General features: G+C 47.1%; 1 protein-coding gene across 2 annotated transcripts in view; it reads right to left on the bottom strand.

The window, feature by feature from the left end:
- Positions 1–22,608, bottom strand: part of TICRR (TOPBP1 interacting checkpoint and replication regulator) — a 472,392-nt gene that overhangs the window by 188,024 nt on the left and 261,760 nt on the right. For both annotated transcript variants that reach the window (XM_069222701.1, XM_069222703.1), the window contains exon 17: positions 9,026–9,087. In XM_069222701.1, the coding sequence (XP_069078802.1) occupies positions 9,026–9,087 (62 nt within the window). The remainder of the gene's footprint in view (positions 1–9,025; positions 9,088–22,608) is intronic.

Below are 22,608 nucleotides of genomic sequence, written 5' to 3'. Positions count from 1 at the left end.
TTGGCCCCGGCCCTACCGGCCTGTCTCCCAACTTCGAAGAAAACTGCAACTGCGATTCATCCAACAGGGACCAACGACCTCTGAAGCCTCAGAGGACTGCCCTGCAATCAAGGACCAAGAAACTCCTGTGAACAGCGGCCCTGCTCAACAATCTGCAACTTTCTTGCAACAAAGAAACAACTAAGGACTTCACGTTTCCCGCCGGAAGCGTGAGACTTTCCACTCCACACCAGACTCGACCTGCGGAAAACCAACACTACAGGGAGGACTCCCCGGCGACTGCGAGCCCGTGAGTAGCCAGAGACGACACCCCTTAGCCCCCACAGCGACACCTGCAGAGGAAATCCAGAGGCTCCCCCTGACCGTGGCTGCCTGCAACAAGGGATCCGATGCCTGGAACCAACACTGCACCCGCAGCCCCCAGGACCTGAAGGAACCGAACTCCAGTGCAGGAGCGACCCCCAGGTGACCGTCTGCCTAGCCCAGGTGGTGGCTACCCCGAGGAGCCCCCCCCCCCTACCCCCCCTGTGCCTGCCTGCATCGTTGAAGAGACCCCCGGGTCTCCCCATTGCTTTCAATACAAAACCCGACGCCTGTTTGCACTCTGCACCCAGCCCCCCCTGTGCCACTGAGGGTGTACTTTGTGCCTGCTTTTGTCCTCCCGGGTGCCCTACAAAACCCCCTGGTCTGCCCCCGAGGACGCAGGTACTTACCTGCTGGCAGACTGGAACCGGGGCACCCCTGTTCACCATGGAAGCCTATGTGTTTTGGGCACCTCTTTGACCTCTGCACCTGACCGGCCCTAAGCTGCTGGTGTGGTAACTTTGGGGTTGCCTTGAACCCCCAATGGTGGGCTACCTTAGACCCAACTTTGAACCCTTTAAGTGTTTTACTTACTTGTGAACTGAACCTTCACTTACCTCCCCCAGGAACTGTTGATTTTTGCACTGTGTCCACTTTTAAAATAGATTATTGCCATTTTTGTCACAACTGTACATGATATTTTGATTATTCAAAGTTCCTAGAATACCTGAGTGAAATACCTTTCATTTGAAGTATTACTTGTAAATCTTGAACCTGTGGTTCTTAAAATAAACTAAGAAAATATGTTTTTCTAAAAAAAAAACTATTGGCCTGGAGTACGTCTTTGAGTATGTGTTCCTCATTTATTGCCTGTGTGTGTACAACAAATGCTTAACACTACCCTCTGATAAGCCTACTGCTCAACCACACTACCACAAAATAGAGCATTAGAATAATCTCTTTTTGCCACTATCTTATCTCTAAGGGGAACCCTTGGACTCTGTGCACACTATTTTTTACTTTGAAATAGTATATACAGAGGTAGAGGAATTGACTCCTTGGGTGTAACCTACACCATAGGAACTTAAAGTTGACACAGCTGAGCTTTTGAGTGCAGGGGGTGGGGGCACCAGGGACGCACTGTGTTTGGAACATCAAACCTGTCCCACACTGGAAAGTTTAAGGCAACAAGCTGCAGCACAAAAGGCAGGGGATGCCAGTGGTACCCATAAGGTATACTGGGATAACAGCCTCATTTTTCAGAAACAAGGGACCCTAAACCTGGTGTCACCAACAGACTGGTCATCCCTCTGAAATTCTGTGAGTTTCTGTTGACCTTGGCCCATGACATTCCCCTTTTAGGCTCATCTGGGGAAAAGTAAAACTTGGGACAGGCTTGTCCCTCGCTTTTACTGGCCCCACATGCCAAAAGACACCAAGGAGTTTTGTTGCTCCGGTATCACCTGCCAAGCCAGTGGCAAAACAGGTGGCACTTCAAAAGCCCACCTACTTCCACTACCAGTGGTTGGGGTATCCTTTGAGAGGGTTGGGGTGGATATTGTTGCCCCACTGGACCCTCCAACTGCCTCTGGAAACAGATTCATACTGGTGGTGTTGGACCATGCCACCAGGTATCCAGAGGCCATTCCTCTTACGATCACTACAGCCCCTGCAGTGTCCAAGGCCCTCCTGGAAATCTTCCAGGGTGGGTTTTCCTAAAGATGTGATATCAGACAGAGATGCAAACTTGCTGGTGGTGGGGAGGGGGGTGTAATACAAAGGGTGGGGTAAACCAACACACAGTAGAAGCAGGTGGAGGGAGGAAATCGGAGGGTGGGAATGTGGGCAGGTACAACACAGAGGGGGTTGGTGGGGAGCAGAACACACGTCCGAGAGAAAGCGCACCAGCTGGGGGAAATGAGGTACATAAGGTAGACACCTGGAAAGCACACGCTCTCTCATGGGGTGCTTAACCAATAAGAAAAAGGTATTTGCTGAAAAGTAAGCAGTGGAAGGAAAAAAGTAATGAAGACATGCTCCAGGGAAGGGACCAAGAGGAAGGCCCACGCATGCTAATGAACAAAAAACTAGCAAATGAGCGCAACAAACCCAATTAACTGGTAAACAATAAGCAGGCTCTATGCCCACTGCAAGCCAACAATAGTTTGTGTTGCCAACAGACAGCTTGTGCGGTCTAGTAGGTGAGACCTAAAATGTATGGTATCTTTATTGCAGGTCTGCCTTTTGCCACAACCATCTAGTGCTTTCAATGTTGTGAACACATTAAGATGTGAAAATATGCAACCTTTACAAGGACAGGCTGGTTGACTGGCTTTAAGTCCAGATTTAGATATAAGGTCTCAACATTTTTGATAACTGGAAATGAACTACTGACAATGCGACCAAACCGATTCTACTGCTGCCTTCCAAAAAAATGATTCCACTGCTAAAAGCTGACACAGCTGAGCTCTTGAGTACAGCAGGGGCCCACCAGGGAGGACCTCAGTTTGGATCAGCAAACCTGTCCCACACTGGAAAGTTTAAAGCAACAAGCTGCAACACAAGAGGCAGGGGATGCCAGTGGTACCCACAGGGTATACTGGGTAACAGCCTCCTTTTTCAGAAACAAGGTACCCTAAACCTGGTGTCACCAAGAGACTGGTCATCCCTCTGAAATTCAGGGACTTCGTTGACCTTGGCCCATGACATTCCCCTTTTAGGCCCATCTGGGGCAAAGTAAGACTTGGGACAGGCTTGTCCCTCGCTTTTACTGGCCCCACAAACCAAAAGACACCAAAGAGTTTTGTTGCTCCAGTGTCACCTGCCAAGCCAGTGGCACAACAGGTGCCTTCCGAAATAATTATTCCACTGCTTCCAAAAACAGAATATGAACCTTGTTGATGTTTCCCCGCTTTTAGTTTATGCTTGGCGGTGTTGCCATGAACTGCATAAAGAAGCATTGTTTTCAAATGGTAAGGATCCACTTGTCCAAGGATATTCCATTCAGTGCATTAGGGAAACAAATCCCTAAGATCTAGGTGGTGTGGGTGAGAAACTTAGCTTGTTTCCTGTCGGTGATGGAAGAGTCCTTTTGGGCTCTGCCCCTTTCTTTTTCTTGGCATGAAACAGTCACTTGTTTTGGGTCTTGAAGGTTGCTGCCAGTACTAAGCAGATTGTTAATATCCCTGCTGAAAATCTTCACTGAAATGACAGGCTGTTAACTTTGCAGTTTACTTTGAATGTTCGGTAGCAGCCTCTCTGCAATCATGCTCTCATTGCTGTTGTCTTTGTCTTTTTTGCTCAAACATTACATTCAAAGGCTCAACAACTGTTGTTCATATGCAAATTATAAATATTAGCTTGTTCTTCTGTTCAAAACCCAGATGTTCATAACCAAACGTCTCATGATGAGAATTTTCATGTTGAGGTGTCGGTTTGCAGTGTCGATGGCACCAAAAGGCTGACTTTGGGAAAGTATTTAAAATCTTGCTTCCTTGCACAGTGGGAGCTCTCCTTTTCTAGTTTTTCTCTAGAGATGTGAAGCTGCTTACCTCAGCGGACGACAATGTATAGGAATGCTTTGGAGCATTGGAACATTGATTGGCAGCAGTCTATCTTCTTACCCACATCATCAACTATTACCATTGGTCACTTCAGGGTTTAATCATCATAGATCAATCAGGTTCCAGATGAGACCTGATCTACTGTGGTACAATGCAGTGATGCTTTTTCTGTCAAAGCTTTGGCAGTGATTGGTGCTTTATAATTTTCCTTGCTCTTTTGAATTACTCTGTGCACCTTTGGTCTAACTAGGCACAATATGTTTCAGCAGGCTGCTTTAAAACATATGCATTCTAACACATTCTCTTGTGTGATAGCTTACTTAGGTACCTCTCTCGCTCAAGACCGCAGGAATGTGCTCAATAATCTTCCAATCTCTTTCCTCGTTTCTTAGTAGCTTTTCTTCAAAGTTCTCAGGTTTGAGCATGAGCAGTGGTTTGAGTTCCTCCTCTTGGTTTGAAAAATAATTTGAGAAGGGAGAATGGTGCTTGACTTCTATATTTTCCTTTTGCCTAGTTATTTTCTTCCTGATCGTTTTATGCGTGGCATAATTTAAATTTATCAATGAAAGAGCTCTTTCTATCAAAGTGTTATTCGAGTCATTAAATGAAATCCGTTTTTCCATGCTAACCACCTTAGAAACTATTTTAACTTTGACTGCTTTTTGAACAAGACAGTCTGTGCCGAAATCCTTTTTCGACTTAAACAAACGTGATCCTGTTAAGGCGGTAGGGAGAAGGGTCAATGAAAAAAATTAGAAAACTAGACACTCCCCCATTAACCTTTGATGTATTATCACTTCGATAAAAACACAAAGATGCAATTCAGTGTGCTAACATTTACTCTATAATGATTACAATAATTGATTTGTGATAAACCACTATAGATCAAAATATATTCTTGATGACAAACATGCGCAAATATTAGACATACAAAAAACCTGCAAAATGAGTAAATGACCGAAATTACAAATCCACACAAATACAAGAAAAAAACGTTCAAATAAAAAAAAAAATATATATAATAATCACATAAATTAAATGCAACACCACTAAAGAAACATTAAAAAAAAAATTTGCAGTCTCCTGATCAATTTAGAAGAGAGTTTTTAGTACGCCTTTGACAATATCTATTTTTGTCATTAAATGTAGTCTCAATCGTAATTGGGTCATTTAAAAACCAACAGCCTTTATAGAGGTTTGGACTTACACTTTCTGTGCAACTTTTGTGGGGTGCTTCTTTTATTGACCCAGGAGATAATTTGCTCCCGAGACATTTCAATTGGTAGCATTTTAATCTTCATCTCTGACAAAACAATGTTCATCACAGACAGAGGTGAAGACACAATTTGTCTCTTCTTGTTCAATATCGAAGAACTAAGTCTTTCTTCCGTCCTTCATACATACAAGACACTGTCTTTGAAATGAAAACACCACCCTGAAACCTGCAGTATTCCAGTACCTGACCCTGATCCATGGCCAGCTGAGACTACCCTTTTCTTTCTCGTTTTCCAAGTTTCTGCTTGATGACAGAAACATACTTCACTTTTCAAGGAGTTGTACCTAGTGGAAGATAGAAGTTAAATGCCTCAAGTTTGTCTACCTGTGGTTAGGTATATATCTGAATTGAGAGCAAACCTAAATTGCACCCTGCACAATACTGAAAACTCAAAAATCAGAGAAAATACAAAGTAAACAATCTTGTGAGCAACAATCTTTCTATAAATCCCCTGGCCCTCCACTGGCCAAAGTCCACCAAAAAGATCCTTGTACAATGGCCAATTGTCTTAGCCATTGTGAAGACCTTCAAAAACCCATCAGATGCTCAAGTTTTTCAGTCTGCCTTTGGTGTTACTGTTGTTGTCTAATCAATTTCTATGTATAATTTGGTAACTCAAGAGTAATTTTCCAGCTGCTCTTGTATGGCTTTCCATTCCATTTCCACTCCGCTGGCCACACTCTTGACCCCATCTTCTCTGCCAGAAACCACATCTCCTTCAGCCACTCCTCCGAACTACACTGGACCGACCACAGATGCGTCCACTTCACCTTCAAACAGGAGACTCACCACCACCGCACACAACAAATCCCCGCAGACGCTGGAGCAAAATCTTCACAGAGCAGCTCCTCTCAACACTGAGCCGAAACCCACCAGCCAGCATCACAGACGCCAACAACGCAGCCCACAGCCTCACACAGTGGATCACCAACTGTGCCGAAAACCTCGCACCATTTAAAAGCCCCCCCCAAGTGGGACCAGCATCAGAAAACCCCCATGGTTCACGGACGCCCTCAAAGAATCTAAGAAATCCTGCCAAACCCTAGAAAAAACCTGGCGCAGCAAACGAACCACAGAAAACATGACCGCCCTCAAGACCGCCACCCGTGAACACCACCAGCTGATCCGATCCACCAAAAGGACTTAATTCAAAGCGCGACAAGAGCGACTAGACAACAACACCCACAACAGCAAGGAACTCTTCAACATCGTCAAAGAGCTCTCCAACCCCAGCGTCAGCTCCAACAACATCACACCCTCACAAGAACTCTGCAACTCCCTCGCTACGTTCTTCCACCGAAAGATCACAGATCTACACGACAGCTTCGGACCCCAGACCCCGCCCCCTACCTCCAAACCTGCAGCCCCCCACCACTACACTCAGCTACTGGACCCCCGTCAGCTCAGAAGAGACCAGAAGCATCATGAACACCATCCACTCCGGCTCCCCTTCGGACCCTTGCCCCATCACATCTTCAACAAAGCCGACTCCTTAATCGCCCCCCCATCTCCGGAACATCATCAACAGCTCGTTCGCATCAGCCACCTTCCCCAAGAGCTAGAAACACGCGGAAGTCAACGCCCTCCTAGAAAAAAACACATCTGACCCCAACGACTTGAAGAACTTACACCCCTTCACTCTCCTCCCCTTCCCGGCCAAGGTCATCGCGAAGACCGTCAATAAGCAGCTGACCGCTTTTTTTGAGGCTAACAACTCGCTCGCCCCCTCCCGATCTGGAATCCGAGCCAACCACAGCACAGAAACCGCCCTCATCGCAGTCACCGACGACATCAGGACTCCGATGGAAAACGGAGAAACAACCACCCTCATCCTCCTGGACCTCTCGCCTGCCTTCGGCACCGTGTGCCATCGCACCCTAATAACCCGCCTCCGCACCACTGGAATCCTAGGACAGGCCCTAGAATGGATCATCTCGTTCCTCTCCGACAGAGCCCAGAGAGTCCACCTCCCTCCCTTCCGCTCAGAACCCACCGAGATCATCTGCGGCGTACCCCAAGGATCCTCGCTCAGCCCCACCCTCTTCAAAGTCTACATGAGCACCCTCGCCGCCATCGCACGCAAACACAACATCAACATCATCTCCTATGCCGACGACACCCAGCTGATACTCTCCCTCACCAAAGACCCTACCACCGCCAAAACCAATCTACAGGAAGGAATGAAAGACGTCGCGGATTGGATGAAGCTCAGCCGCCTAAAACTAAACTCAGACAAGACGGAGGTCCTCATGCTGGGACAATCCCCATCCGCCTGGGACGACTCCTGGTGGCTCACGGCACTGGGCACCGCACCAACCCCCTCGGATCACGCATGCAAGCTCTGATTCATCCTGGACTCCCTCCTCAGAATGACCAAGCAAGTCAACGCCGTCTCGTCAGCATGCTTCAACACCCTACGCATGCTCCGAAAAATCTTCCAATGGATCCCCGCCGAAACCAGAAAGTCAGTCACCCATGCCCTCGTCACAAGCCGTCTGGACTACGGAAAACACCCTATACGCAGGGACCACCGCAAAGCTTCAGAAACGTCTACAACGCATACAGAACGCCTCCGCACGCCTCATCCTCGACATCCCTTGCCACAGCCACATATCCGCCTACCTGAAACACCTAAACTGGCTCCCCATCAACAAGAGGATCACCTTCAGGCTCCTCACCCACACACACAAAGCACTCCACAACATGGGCCCCGAATACCTCAACAGCCGCCTCTCGTTCTACACGCCCACCCGTCAGCTTCGCTCAGCCAGCCTCGCCCTCGCCACCGTCCCACGGATCCGCAGAACCACCGCAGGAGGCAGATCTTTCTCCTACCTGGCAGCTAAAGCATGGAACTCCCTCCCCGCACACCTAAGAACCACCCAGGACCATCTCGCCTTCAGGAAACTCCTCAAGACTTGGCTTTTCGAGCAGCAGTAACTTCCTCCCCACCCCCTCTCTCCAACACCTTGAGACCCTCTCAGTGAGTAGCGCGCTCTATAAATGTTCTGATTGATCGATTTCCATTTACTAACATTTTAATAAACGTAGGCACAGCTCCAGAGCAAGAAATCTGAAGATGGTGAAAAAGTTGTCACAAAGGCTAGATGGTGGACTGATGCATATCATATAAATCTAGGACATGCTAACTCTGAAAAACTAGCAAAAACGAAGTAGTGGCGAGGGAATAATAGACTGCCAAGCAGGTGCGATTGGAGCTAGGAGATAAGCCAATGGCACAAACTACATTTGACTAGGCACCAGAGGCACACTAATCTAGTCAGGTTGCCATGAGTGACTATAGCGAAGCAAATATGAGAAGCAACAAATATATTGTGGAAGCAGGCAAAGGATTTGTATTCAAGTCACCTTTGTTTCCTACGTTTAAGATTCTAACCTCAATCTGCACACGAACAAAGCTCGGTGACCATTGTGGAAACAATAAAAAACTGTATGCAAGAGAACAATTCCAATTGCTATTCTGAACACTAAAATGAATTTATCTATTGGTGGGAGGTGGACCTACATGCTCTTGATTAACTGTCAAGTGGCCACACAAAAAACATGATTACTGTGATTTTACTTGAGTGTCTGATAGGCACATAGCAGAGGGCCAGGATATATGCATTTGGCATGCACTGGTGTTCATAGGGGTTCTGTGTCGCACCAACACATACTAACTGACACCTAAACTATTTGTTTGCATTTTAAGTAGGCTTCATCTGTCTTTGGGTCAAAAGACAAACAAAACATGAAAACCTTCTAAAAGGCAACGCCGGCAATCCTTGAAAGAAAGCCATCACAGTTACTGTTTTACTATATTTTCAGTTTTTGTTAGCTTGAACACCCGTTTTTATCAAAGTACTTTAAGGTTTGCACTTACCACTGACTGATTTCTCTGGAGATTCCTCAACAATTGCCACTTCTGAAGAAGAATCTGAGCAACTGAGGAAAAAAAATAAAACAGACTATGTAAATCACACATTTAACTCTTTATCTCATTCATGGGTGCATTTACAAAGCATTTGTTTTGCACATCAGCAGTAATTTTTCGTCTGCTTTTCTCATCATAGTCTAGGAGACATAAAACTTCACATAACTCAAAGATAGAAAAGGTTACATCTACCTTTACACAGAGCGACATGAGGTTGCTACTAGCAAACAAGATAGGGCCGGGAAGAACAATTTACTTACCTTCGGTAACGCTTTTTCTGGTGGATACAGTAGCTACCTGTCGATTCCTCGCCTTATGAATTCTCCGAATGCGTCCGCATTCGACGGAAAAATTTCTTCCCAGCTCGAAGACGTCACAATTGCACGGCTCCGCATGTGACTCCGTCTGACGTCATTGTGGCAATAACAAGTCCTCGCCGGCGTGCTGACGTCAGTTTCACCCTTTTTTTATGTGCCTTTGAGGCGAACAGGTGAAAACCGACCCCCACAAAAGCACAGATATATATATACATATTGCCATACAGATATAATATAAGTACAACATGTATTCATATAAAAATTAATCAAAACTTATATACATTCATAATAAAGAAGTCTTGGTATGACCATACAGGCAATGGCAAGGCGGGTGGGACTGTGAGGAATCCACAGGTAGCTACTGTATCCACCAGAAAAAGCTTTACCAAAGGTAAGTAACTAGTTCTTCTGATGGATACAACTACCTGTGGATTGCTCAGCTTATGAATAGAGCCCCAAAGCAGTACCACACTTGGAGGTGGGTGCCTGACCAGTCACACCAAGAAATCCTGCAACAGAGAACGTGCAAAATGACCATCACTCCTGACTTTTGAATCCAAGCAATAATGCTTCACGAAAGTATGGAGGGAAGTCCAAGTTGCTGCTTTGCAAATATTCACTACAGGAACACCTCTAGGCAAAGCCAAAGTGGCAGACTTAACTCTGGTAGAATGAGCTCTAATACCCTCAGGAGGAACATTCTTTGCCAATGAATAACAGATCTTTATGCAAAGAATGACCCACCTGGATAAGGTTCTTTTATGACAGCTCTGTCTTTCATCTTGCCCACATATCCAACGACGAGTTGGTCATCCAAACGAAAGTCCTTTGTTCTATCAACATAGAAGCTAATAGCACTTCTCGGGTCCAAGTGATGGAGTCTTTCTTCCTCTTCTGAAGGGTGAGGAGGATAGAAGGATGAAAGAGTAACAGACTGCCCCACATGGAAAGGAGTGACAACCTTAGGAAGAAAATCCGACCTGGTTCTCAGCACCCCTTTGTCAGCATAGAATGACGTAAAGGGAGATCTGACACTAAGTCTGAAGCTCACTCACACGGCTAGCAGATGTAATAGCAACAAGGAAAACTGTCTTTAAGACCAACAACCTTAAATAACAAGAATGCATAGGTTCAAACGGTGAACCCATTAAAAAAGTCAAAACCAGATTCAAATCCCACTGAGGCATGAGAAACTGAAAGGGAGGAAACTTAATAGTTAGGCCTTTCAAGAACCTAACAACTATAGGTGATTTGAACAAGGAAGGTTGATCCGGAAGGCACAGAAAGGCCAGCAGCGCCGACAAATAGCCCTTGACAGTCACAACTGCACAACTCTTGTGAGCTAAAGCAAAGGCAAACATCAGACAAATAGGCTTTCAAGGAATCAATTTGTCTCTCTCCACACCAAGTCACAAATGTTGCCCATCTGCCGGCATTATCAGTCTTGGTGGAGTGTCGCCTGGCTGTACATGCAGACTCTGGAGGTGGGGGTGCAGAACCTGCCCCTGCGACTGCGAGAGGTCTGCCCTGTGAGGGGGACAGTGAGAGTTGGGGAAGGTCTGTGTTCCACACCCATCTCAGCCAATCCAGAGCTATTAAAATGAATTGAGCCCGATCTTGGCAAACCTTCCTCAGAACCTGAGGAACCAAAGGTGTGGGGGGCCGCACCAAGACATCTGAAACGTGTCCCCCAATGCTCCTTGCACCGGATACTGGAGGCTGTGGAATGACTGCCAGTGCGCGTTCTCCTAAGTGGCAAACCGGTCTATCTGTGGAAAACCCCACATCCGGAAGATGTGAAGAACCAGGTCTGGATTGAGATGCCACTCGTGATCGGCTGAGAAATGTCGACTGAGACCGCCGCATGTACGTTGAGAACTCCAGCCAAATGGTTTGCCACTATGCAAATCTGATGGTCCTGTGCCAAGGACCAGTGCCTCTCTGCAGAGAAGGTACAACCCTACACCTCCCTGCTCGTTGATGTACCACATCGCGGTAGTGATGTCCGTCAAGACCTGAACTGACTGACCGCGAAGGGATGGGAGGAAGGCCTTGAGAGCCAGACGTATCACCCACACTTCTAACAGATTGATGTGAAACATCTGTTCCACTGGATACCAAAGACCTTTAATCTCCAGGTCCCCCAGATGAGCTCCCCACCCTAGAATGGAATCATCCGTTATAAACGTGGCCACAGGAGGTGGTAGAGCAAACGGCCTTCCATGGGAAAGGCTGCCGTCCACCATCCACCATCATAGCTGCGTTGCAGCATCCCTGGAGATCACTCTTATCGAGATCTCCTTGGTGTTGAAACCACTGCTTGCGGAGACACCACTGGAGATCCCTCATGTGCCAACGTGCATGAGTGACCAACCGAATGCAAGAATCGAGCAGACGTAGGACATTGAGGACTGGAACAACTGCTCCTTTTTGAAACATTGGAATCAACGCCTGAATGTCCTGGATCTGCTGAGGCGGAGAATAGGCCAGACTCAATGTTGTTTCAGTACTGCCCCTATGAACAGGAGGCGTTGAGAGTGCTTCAGGTAAGACTTGGGCACGTTTACCGTAAAGCCCAGACTGAACAACAACTGTGTTGTCATTTGGAGGTGATGCAGCACAAGCTCCGGAAACTTGTCTTTGATCAGCCAATCATCCAGGTAAGGGAATACCAATATTCCCTTCCTTCTGAGATTTGCTGCAACCACTGCCATCACCTTCGTAAAGACTCAGAGTGCGGAAGTAAGACCAAAAGGAAGGAAAGCAAACTGGTACTGTTGTGACCCCCACCACACACCGGAGATACTTCCTGTGTGACCTGAGACTGGGGATATGAAAGTAAGCATCCTGCAAGTCTACAGACACCTTCCAGAAGCCAGAATCAGCATCTTGAATTTCTCCTGCTTGAGGAACCAATTCAAAATCCTCAGATTCAGGATAGGCCTCAATTGACCATCCTTCTTGGGAATCAGGAAATATCAAGAATAGCACCCCTGACCCCTTTCCTGATCTGGAACCAACTCCACTGCGCCTTTTGATAAAAGGACTTGAACCTCCTGCTGAAGCAACAGGAGATGATCCTCTGAACAAAACAAAGGACGAGGAGGGATGGGAGGAGGAAACTCCTGAAAGGGAAGGGCATACCCTTTCCCCACAATATTCAGTACCCAGGAATCCAATGTGACTAACTCCCACTCGTGGAGAAAATGGAATAACCTTCCCCCTACAGGAGAAGCATGACTTAAAATGGATGGAAGAATAGGGCTGCTTTTCTTGCTGTGCTCCCCCAGAGGAAGATGACAGGGTGCTGCTCGGTGGCTCCTCGCGTCCTAACCCTCCCCGCCCTCTAAAGGACCTATATGGAAGGTTGGCAGACTGTTGAGTGGTGGATTGAGGTCTTCCACGATAAGCTGCTCCACGGCCAAACCCCCTAAACCTCCGAAAGGGGTAGATGTGGAAGCTTACAGTCCCTAAGACTTCGCCGTGGTCCTACTCTCTTTAAAGCACTCTAAGGCAGAGTCTGCTTTGGCACCAAATAACTTTTCTGAGTCTAATAAGGTTGCCTGGACATCTGCTGAAAACCCAGAAGACCTCAGCCACGAGGTCTCCTGGTGGCGACTGAAGTACCAATGGCCCTAGCCACTGGGTCTGTAGTATCAAGACCAGACTGGATTATCTGTTTGGCCACAGCTTGGGTGTCCGACAGGAGCTCATCGAACTGCCCCTGCATATCCTGCAGCAAGTTAGGCACTACAACTCTAGCCGTGTCCATCAGGGTGCGCACATATCTACCCAAGACACAGGTAGCATTGACCTATTTTAGGGCCATACTGCAGGATGAGAAAGTCTTCTTAGCTGTCTGCTCCATCCTTTTGGACTCCCTGTCCGATGGAGTAACAGGAAAGGAGCCTGGTGCAGAATGAGCCGAACAAGAAGCCTGGACCACCAAGCTCTCTGGCGTCAGATGCTGCAACAAAAACTCCAGATCTCCCAGAGCAATCCTGTAACTTCTTGCAACAGTCCTGGACATGGCTGGTGAAGTAACAGTTTTTCTCCAGACCACTAAGATAGGCTCCGTAAGAGCATCATTGAATGGGAGCAAGGGCTCCGCTGAAGTAGAAGAAGGATGTAAGATTTCAGTCAAAATGTTAGTTTTAACCTCAGCAGCTGGCAATGGAAGGTCCAAAAAAATCTGCAGCTTTCTTGATAACATAATGGAAGGAAACCACCTCTTCCATAAACTCCCCTGGGGATGAAAGATCTCACTCAGGAGAAGTATCCAGCCCACTAGCTGAGTCTAGGCCCTGCAATTCTCCCAAGGGCTCAGCAATCTCCCCTTCCTCCAACAGCTGTCTCTGGTACTCTTTCTCCTCCAAGAGCCTCTGTGCTCTCCTCCGTGACCTCAACCTGGCCTCCAACCTCAGCGTTGACATGGAGTTAGCTGACATCGATGATGCTGGCTTCAAAACCGATGGCCGCGGACTGGGAGAAGAAGGAGATGCATTTAGTCCCGACCGGGATCCATCTGGCGCCGGAGTTGACTCCATCAGCGCCGTCGACATACGAGGCGCTGTCATCGGTGCCGTCTGCCTATGTGCGATGTCATTGCCGCAGGAAGCCTATGAGGTGATGTCATCGGTGCCGAACCGGCATCCTCAGCCTGATAAGGCACAAACGGAGCCGACTTGTATGGAGCCGGAGATCCCAAGGAGAATGCCAATGGACCCGTGGGACCAGACGGTGCACCAGCAGGGGCCATCGCCTTATTGAAGATACTGAACATGGCATTCAGAAATGCCACCGGACCAGCTCCTGGAGTCGGGAAGGCAGGAGACCTTGGATCTTCATGTGGCGCCTGGGTCGGATGCGGAACCTGTGCCACCGACTCTTGAACCCCAGGCAAAAAGCGAGGACTCGCTGGGGACAATCACCTCGATGAGCGATGGTGCAGACGAAGCCTGAGGACTTTGAGGCTGGGGAGTTACAGTGGGACTAACCTCCCACGTCGTACGATGCCGTCTGGATGGAGAGCGAGATAGAGACCGACCTTTAGATAAACGACGTCAAGAGCTGTGTCGGCACTGCTTCTTATGTGACTTATTGAATGACTAGTCTCTAGTCTTAGACCTCCAATGACTTCTGTGTCCTTTCTTAGCCTTAGCTAAAAAGAGTTTAGCCTCTTTCCTTCAGCGCTTTTGGATTCATCCTTTGGCAGGATACGCACTATCCTACATCGTGGTCCGAATTGAGAAACCATTAGCAATCCTCGTGAGGGTCCGTGACAGACACACGACCCCCACGACAAGGTTTATACTTCAACTTTTTAGTAGTAGATATTGTAACAGAGTACAATAAGACACCTTCGAAACAGTAGCTTCTCGAGAGCTAGGAGAAAACCATTAGCGTCGAAGGCACGTTAAAAAAGGTAACGGATGTCAGCACGCCAGCGAGGACTTCTTAGTGCCACGATGACACCAGAAGGAGTTGCATGCAGAGCCGTGCAATTGTGATGTCCTTGTCGAAGTGAAGAGCTGGGAAGAAAATTTTCCGACTAATGCTGGAACATTGGGAGAATTCATAAGTTGAGGAACCCACAGGTCGTTGTATTCATCAGAAATCTGCAGTTTTACTACAAAGTCAACAGAGGTCCTCAAAAGAGAAGGCAATTGCTTGAAAGCTGAAGTTGCACTATGTATTTAATAGATGTCCTCATAGAAGAAATACAACAGAGATGGAAAGTTGCAGTTGAGTTCTACTGCCAACAGATGCCCTCAAAGAAGGAGGACTTCATTTGTACTAAAGGGAACCGAGGTACGCATACATAAAAATATAAAGTAGGGATTGAGCGAGAACTGGACCTATGCTAGCCAGTCTCTTATCAAGGATTAATGGTGAAAGAGGGCAGGAGGGGTATATAAATCAGAGGATGACAGAACTTTGTCACTCGCAGGTCTTTCCTGGGTAAACACTTACTGGTTCATTCAGTTCACCTTTTTGACTCCATTCTATGAATGACAACACAAAAAAATGTAAGTGTCAGACCAAAAAAAAAAAAAAAAAGGCACGAGTGTTCACTGACAAAGTTGACCTCATAAGTAAATGCATACAACACTGTTCTGCTTAAAGTCCAAATATCCACAGCCGGAGAAGTACTGAAGAGTCATTATACTGCCTACAGATGTCCTCAATGAAGAGCACTACCACCAACAGAGGTCCTCACAGAAGACTAAAATGGAGAATGAAAGATGCACTATACAACCAGCAGAGAACCTCAAAGAAGAGTACAATGCCAATGGAAAACTTGTTGTACTCTACTACCAACAGAGACACCCTCGCAAAACAGCACAATGGCGATCGAAAGCTGTAGCTGCATTTTATTACAACAACAGTATAAGTGTACAATGGCACCATAGTCCTTTTTAAGTGTATATTTACACGAGTTAGGCAAAAGACAAAGTTGACATTGAGAAAATACATACATTGTTGCTTTGCACCTAGGTCCACGTTTTCCTCAAATAAGTATAATAATAAACATTAACTTCTGCAAGAACACATTTGCCATAGACTGACAGTCACTACTGAACTTTTCCTTTCTTTTAGGAATAATGATATGCACCCCAATGGAGAATAGCAACTGTACAACTATTCCGGGAGGAGACTAACATCCTGGAATTTCAGCAAACAATACTTGTGACTGCAACACCAGCATATCGGAAAAAAGGTTTAAGCACTGCTACAGTACCTCCACAGTTGAAGGGTGTGGCTTCAACCTCTATTTGCATAGGCGCTCGTTAAAATAATGCATTATAGTCATTGGAAAGGTTCAATTGCATTATACTACGAACAGATGTCCTCACAGAAAAGTACATTGGAGATGGAAAGCTGAAATTGTGCTATATTACCAACAGAGGTCCTCATAGCCCTTCCTTTATACTACACTTTGGTACAGTGAGATTCCAGAGTGACACAACGTTGACATCTTGAAAAAATACATACAGCACTGCTTAGCACAAGTTTTCCCTCAAACAAGTGCAGGAGTTATTTTACCTTCGGTAACACTCTTTCACGTGGGTACTCTACCCAACTGCAGATTCCTCTGCTTCAGAATATTCCCTTTTTGGCACAGGATCCAAGACCCAATTCTGCTCCACCTGTTGCAACAGTATATGACGGCAGTATTGTCTGTGAGATCCTGCACCAGACTGCCCTTAATGGATTGTAGGAATATCTTGAATGTCGGGCAAAAGGCCAGCAAATCCAGCAGACTAATGCATCCACCATCACAGTAAACTCTGGGTGGGTTAGGGAGAGGGGTGCTGCTGCTAAGCGTCCGTTTAAAACCTGGATGTAATCTAAAGGTTACTTTGGGTTCTTGGTCCACTGAGAATTCCAGTTCCACTGCAGAGCCCACATATGCCACACCTAGCCTACAGAATGAGTAGGATGCAGGAGGCCAAGAGACCTCAGAGCCACTTTCTCAGAGACCCAGGACTGAGGCGAAAATATTGGGCATCACAGGCTGCAGGTCCTGGACTTCTTGTGATGGAAGAAAGGCCTAGAACTGCATTATATCCCAGATGGCTCCTGTGAAAGGAAGCCAATGAGAAGGAGTATGGCGTGACCTCAGCATATTCCTAGTGAATGCCAGTGATAAAAAGCTGTTCACTAGAGGTGGTCTATGATTGACTGTGGCAAGCCCGCTTTCATCAGAGTTAAGTAAGGTTGAAAGCTTTTATACCTGACCTCCTAATGTGCGACAACCATCACTTTTGTGACTACCCAATGAGAGCTGGTAAGAATAAAGGGGAGCACGAAAAATGTGGTTGCTGGTATCTTTTTATCCCCACAATTGGCATACTGGCCCACCCATTTAAGTCTCTAGTATATGGTACCTAGGTACCCAGGGAATTGAGGTTCCGGGGGATCCCTATGGCTGCAGCAGTAATTCTGCCACCATAGGCATCCCATGCAAAGGGTTCTGCAGGCCTGCCATTGCTGTCTGAGGGAACCAGGTGCACGCACCTGGTTTCACTACAGGTCACTGCACCAGGTCCCTGTAAGTCACCCCTATAGTAGGCCCCCTCAGCCCAGAGGGCAGGGTCAAGGTACCTGTGTGTGAGGGCACCCCTGCACTAGCAGAGGTGCCCTCACGAACTCCAGCCCCATTTTACTGGACTTCGTGAGTGCGGGGACACCATTTTATATATGTACTGGACATAGGTCACTACCTATGTCAAACTACATAATGGTAACTCCGAACCTGGGCATGTTTGGTATCAAACATGTCTGAATCATACCGCAATACTATTGCAAGTATTGGAAGTACGATTCCATGCACTCTGGGAGCTCATTAGAGGACCCCCAGCATTGCTACCACCAGTCTTACAGGGTTTTCCTGGGCTGCCCAGCTGCTGCCACCCCTCTGACAGGTTTCTGCCCTGCTGCTGCCTGATTTGATCAAGTACAGGAAGGCAGAACAAAGGATTTCCTTTGGGAGAGGGAGGTAACACCCTCTCCCTTTGGAAATCGGTGTGACTGGCTGGGGAGGGGTAGCCTCCCCAAGCCACTGGTTTTGCTTTCAAGGGCACATTTGGTGCCCTCCGTGCACAAACCAGATCACCCCCTCCCCCCACCCCCAAAGTCCCTGCTCTGGCACAAAACTGGACATTGGAAAGGGGAATGACCACTCAGTGGTGGGCCCAGAGCTCCTCCAGAGGGTCCCTGGGTTCTGCCATCTTGATTCCAAGGTTTGCATTGGAACTCTGGAAGCATCGGAGTGGCCAGGCAGGTGACTTCAGAGGCACCCTCTGATAGGTGGTTACCTGGTTAGGTGACCAAATCCCCTCTGAGCTACATAGGGTCTTCCTCTGGGGTGGGGCCTCAGATTTGGCTTGCAAGACTCCAGCAGGACTCCTCTGCAACCTCTGCTTAAACATCCGGCCTCAGGTACCGCGACTGGACCCTCAAGGAACTTACAAGCTGTAGATCCACGAGGGAGACTCTTCTGCAACATTGTATCCTGAACTCCTACCAGCTTTGCAACATTTGCACGTCTGTGCATCCTAAGAAGACTGCAACTCTTCAGCTTGCACAAGAAGAAGGAATCTCCCTTGGGGTGAAGGCATCACTCATGTGTAACTACAAGTACCTGGCTGCATCGACGGGTGGCTGCATGAATCTCCCCTCATCCCGAGTGGCGTGAGTCCTGCATCACAGGTGATAGTTCGGAGAGTCTCCCTTGGTCCTCTCTACCAACTGTCGCACTTTGGTGGTGGTAAGTCCTTTCCACTCCACGCAAGACTGTACCCCTGTGCACCGCGTCCTTTGCATTTGCCAAGGCTTGTTGCTTCACTTCCAAGGGGGAACTTCAGCCCCCAGCACTACATCCTGCAACTTCTGGACCTCTGTGTAGTCCTTTGGCTACGTGGGAGCAACTTCTGTGGTGCTGTGTGGGCTGCTTCTGCAACTACTGTGACCCTGCCCCGTGGGACACCTGTGGGTGGTGCCTCTGCTCTTTTGAGCCTTCTGCGACGCAGAGGGTCCCCTGTGACTCCTCCTCCTCCTGGGTAGAACCCTTCTGGACCTTCCTGGTTCCCGGAAGCACCACTTTTCCCTCCAACAGCGAGTTTGCCTTTGCCAAGACTTGTTGGTGAAAATCTTTCACTGACACCCATCTGCAATCCAGCTTCCAGCGTGGGGCACTATTTGCACGCATCAGGAACACTTCCCCAGCTTCTGTGCTGCAGTGCTGACCTGACTACCTTCTTAGTCGACCAACTCCAAAAGGTACCTCTGGGTGGGTAGTATCTCCTACTACCCCTGGACTCCAAAGAAACGTCTGGACTTGGTCTCCTCTCTCCAATGGTCTCCATCTTCGGTTTTCCACTGCTGGTTCCTTGCAGGCTGTTCTGGTGTCTTCTTTTCATCCTTTGGGGTGGTTTTGGGGAAATCCAGTGTTTGACTCCTGCATTCCTGGTTGTGGGGGGGAAGGGGGTGCTGCATTACTTACCTGTGTGGTTTCCTAGTACTCCCAGCTCCCCTCTAAATGATTTACTTACTTAGGTGGGGGTTTTGTGTTCGCATTGCACTTTCTTAGTAAATGTTTTGGGCTCCACCTAGGGATGCTATTGCATACTGCTATTTCACTGTTTAACATTTATATGCGCGTGTGTGTGTGTGTGTGTGTATTTGGGTGTGTGTGTGTGTGTGCGCTTTCCAAAAAATAAAAGTACCTTTATTTTTGTACAATCAAGTGTTTTCTTTGTTGTGTGTAAGTACTGTGTGACTGTAGTGGTATTGCATGAGGTTTGCATGTCTCCTAGATAAGCATTGGCTGCTCATCCACAGCTACCTCTAGAGAGCCTGGCTTCTAGACACTGCCTACACTTCACTGAGAGAAGATACCGGAACCTGGTATAAGGTGCAAGTACCATCGGTACCCACCACACAACAGGCCAGCTTCCTACACAAGGTCTGTGGGTCTGTAGGACAAGTGCATTGAAGAACACGTCCTGCAGGTCCAAGGCTGCCAGCCAGTCCAAACAAAACTTGAGCCAGTGTTAGCATTTTGAATTTTTCCTTCAGCAAATAGACATTTAAAGGGCAAAGACCTAAAACAGGATGAAGGCTACAGTCTTTCAGTGCAGAAATCAGCAGGAGGAAGAACCAGTCTTAATTTTCACATCTGGTACAGTCTCCATGGCCCATAGGCAGTAGAGCCTGCACATCGTGATAAAATTAACAGATGCCCCTCTGAAAGCCAATCTGACGGGGTTTAAGATGCACTAGGCTGCAAGGAATGGAAGGGCACAGCCCCACTGAATGATCTTAAGGACCCATCTGTTGGACTGAGTAGCTTGTCATTCCCTGGAGAAAAAGTCTGCCCCTGCCCCCACAGGGTGGTTTGGTGATGCTGAGAAAAAACTACATATGTCTGGATGCTGATGTTACGGGGAAAGGGATACTATGAAAAGCTGGACCCTTAGGAACTTTCAAGTTGCCTGCCTGATCCTTGACCTCAAAAACGGCTGGGCTGAATGTTCGGGGTGGTGGGCTTGGCACTGCTTGTATGCCAAACCGCATGAGTAGCCCTGAAAATGTCAATATGAGGGAACTTTCTAGCAGGAGTGAAAACATTCATACAATGCAGTGTGGCATGCTGTCCTTAAAGCGCTCAATGGCAAAATCAGATTTCACACCAAATAGGAGCAATCCACAGAAAGGCATAACCATAAGGGCTGCCTGGACAGCCCCAGAGAATCCCATAGGCCTCATATCTATGCATGGTGGCAGAGAACCACACTAGTGCTGCAGGCCCGCCCAAGTAATCTGCTGTTTACAGGCCATAACAAATTACATATCTGGTCACATATTTACTATCCTAAATGGTTTGAGTCATGGAGGCCCAAAACTCCACAGGAACCACCGGCAGGATATTGGTGCCCATGTCCCAGAGTGTATGATTTCAACACCAAGGGAACGCAAGAGGTACTGACTAGCATTAAGAATATACTGGCCGACAAGAATATTGGGAGGGGGGGCGGGATGGGCAGTCGGTAGGGGGTGGCTGTGGAACAAATTGTGGTTCAACTTACTGGTAGAAATCTGCACCACCAGACACTTCTGGGTAGGGAGAGGTGTGGGTGTGTGGTGATTAGGGAAGAAGTATTGTGCTCAGTGGCCTCTTGTAGGTCCATGTGTAGACTGCTATCGTAATGCAGGTGAAACCCATCTCAATCACTGCCCTTGTCATCTCCAAGTAATGGTAGTCTTGAATCTGAGACACAGCTAAAAGGGATGATACAGTACCTAACAGTGAATTTGTGGTTGAGTCATTGTTCTTTCAGAGTCTGACTTTATGGGGACCCGGTGGTTCAGGAAGATTTTGAGATAGGATCTCAGTCAAGACTAGCTGACTTGGAGTCGGACAGCGATATGTATAGAGTCGTACTCTGTTGCACCAGTGGCAGCGAGGCCAGAGCAGAAGGGACCAGAGCAGATTGTGTCACTGGAGTCAGAGCATAACCCGAGATAGGTTGCGAAGCACAGGCGGCGCAGAGGATGGATCCGTTGGCTGTAATCCAACTTGAGGCCCCTGTAGATCCTTAGGGAGCGAATGCATGCCAGAGCAACAAAGATGTACAACATATGCCCACCTAAAGGCCTTGATCTGTTGTGTCATTGCTGATGACCTGGGTGCACCTGAACAAACTGCAAAATTAACTTCTCAATGAGAGATGCATATAAGGATTAGCAGTCACTGGGAAATACAAATGTCTGAAATAGATCTATGGGTGGGAAACTTTGTTTTATAGGTGTATGTATACATGTGCAGGGGCAAAATAGAGTCACTCAAAATAAAGGCATTCAATGGCTGAAGTAGGTGAGTCCGCTCATCTATTCTTTGCAGAGGGAAGGAGAATTATTTGAGTGACTTTTGAACAGAGCAATGGTGAACGAGTGTTAATTGAGAGCTTTTATATATCAATGGAAAAAAATAATAGTTAAAGCTTATATATAGTTAGTAAAACGCTATTTCTTTACAAACCAAATTTAAACTACATAAACGTTAGAAATGACAAAGTTATAGTTATACCTTAAATGTCTATTTTACGCACTGCCTTCAAACTATAACTCATGTACCTTCGTACACAATGGAGTGAAATGGGTAGCCCCACTATATTAACTATAACTTGCACCTTCCTCATGCACTGCTCATACCCTTTCAAATTACATCACTCATGCCTTCTGAAATCATAGCATAGTAACACTTATGACATGGCAAACCACATCATTTGTGAGAACAAAGTGCATGTGCATGGTAGAGTGGTGAGTTATAGTTAATGTAGTGTGGCTCGAAGACGAGCAGTTGACCACCCATTGTGCATGGCAAAAAGGGGTTTGCTTTACGTATGGTAATATGATACTGCTTTACGTTAAAACCCTAGCAGTTAACTGAAGAAAAAAAAGGTTGAAGTGGCGTTATAGTTAGGAGAAATTTTCAGTGACAATATATTTAAAAAACACTGAAATTGACCAGTTAAAGCTTTCTCAAGTAGCTATACCTCCGGAACATTTCAGAGATGTCCATGACATCATTGATAACATCACTGCAACATTTGCAATGACATTATGGCTGGGAAGGGTTGTAGCACACTGTGTGAATAGAGTAGGAGGCTGATCTACAAATGTTTGATTAAATGGTAGGACGGTAAG

This window comes from Pleurodeles waltl, chromosome 3_1, assembly GCF_031143425.1.
Source record: "Pleurodeles waltl isolate 20211129_DDA chromosome 3_1, aPleWal1.hap1.20221129, whole genome shotgun sequence".
Lineage (NCBI taxonomy): Eukaryota > Metazoa > Chordata > Amphibia > Caudata > Salamandridae > Pleurodeles > Pleurodeles waltl.
Note: the sequence above shows the minus strand (reverse complement) of the source record. Positions and strands in the feature narration are given on the sequence as shown.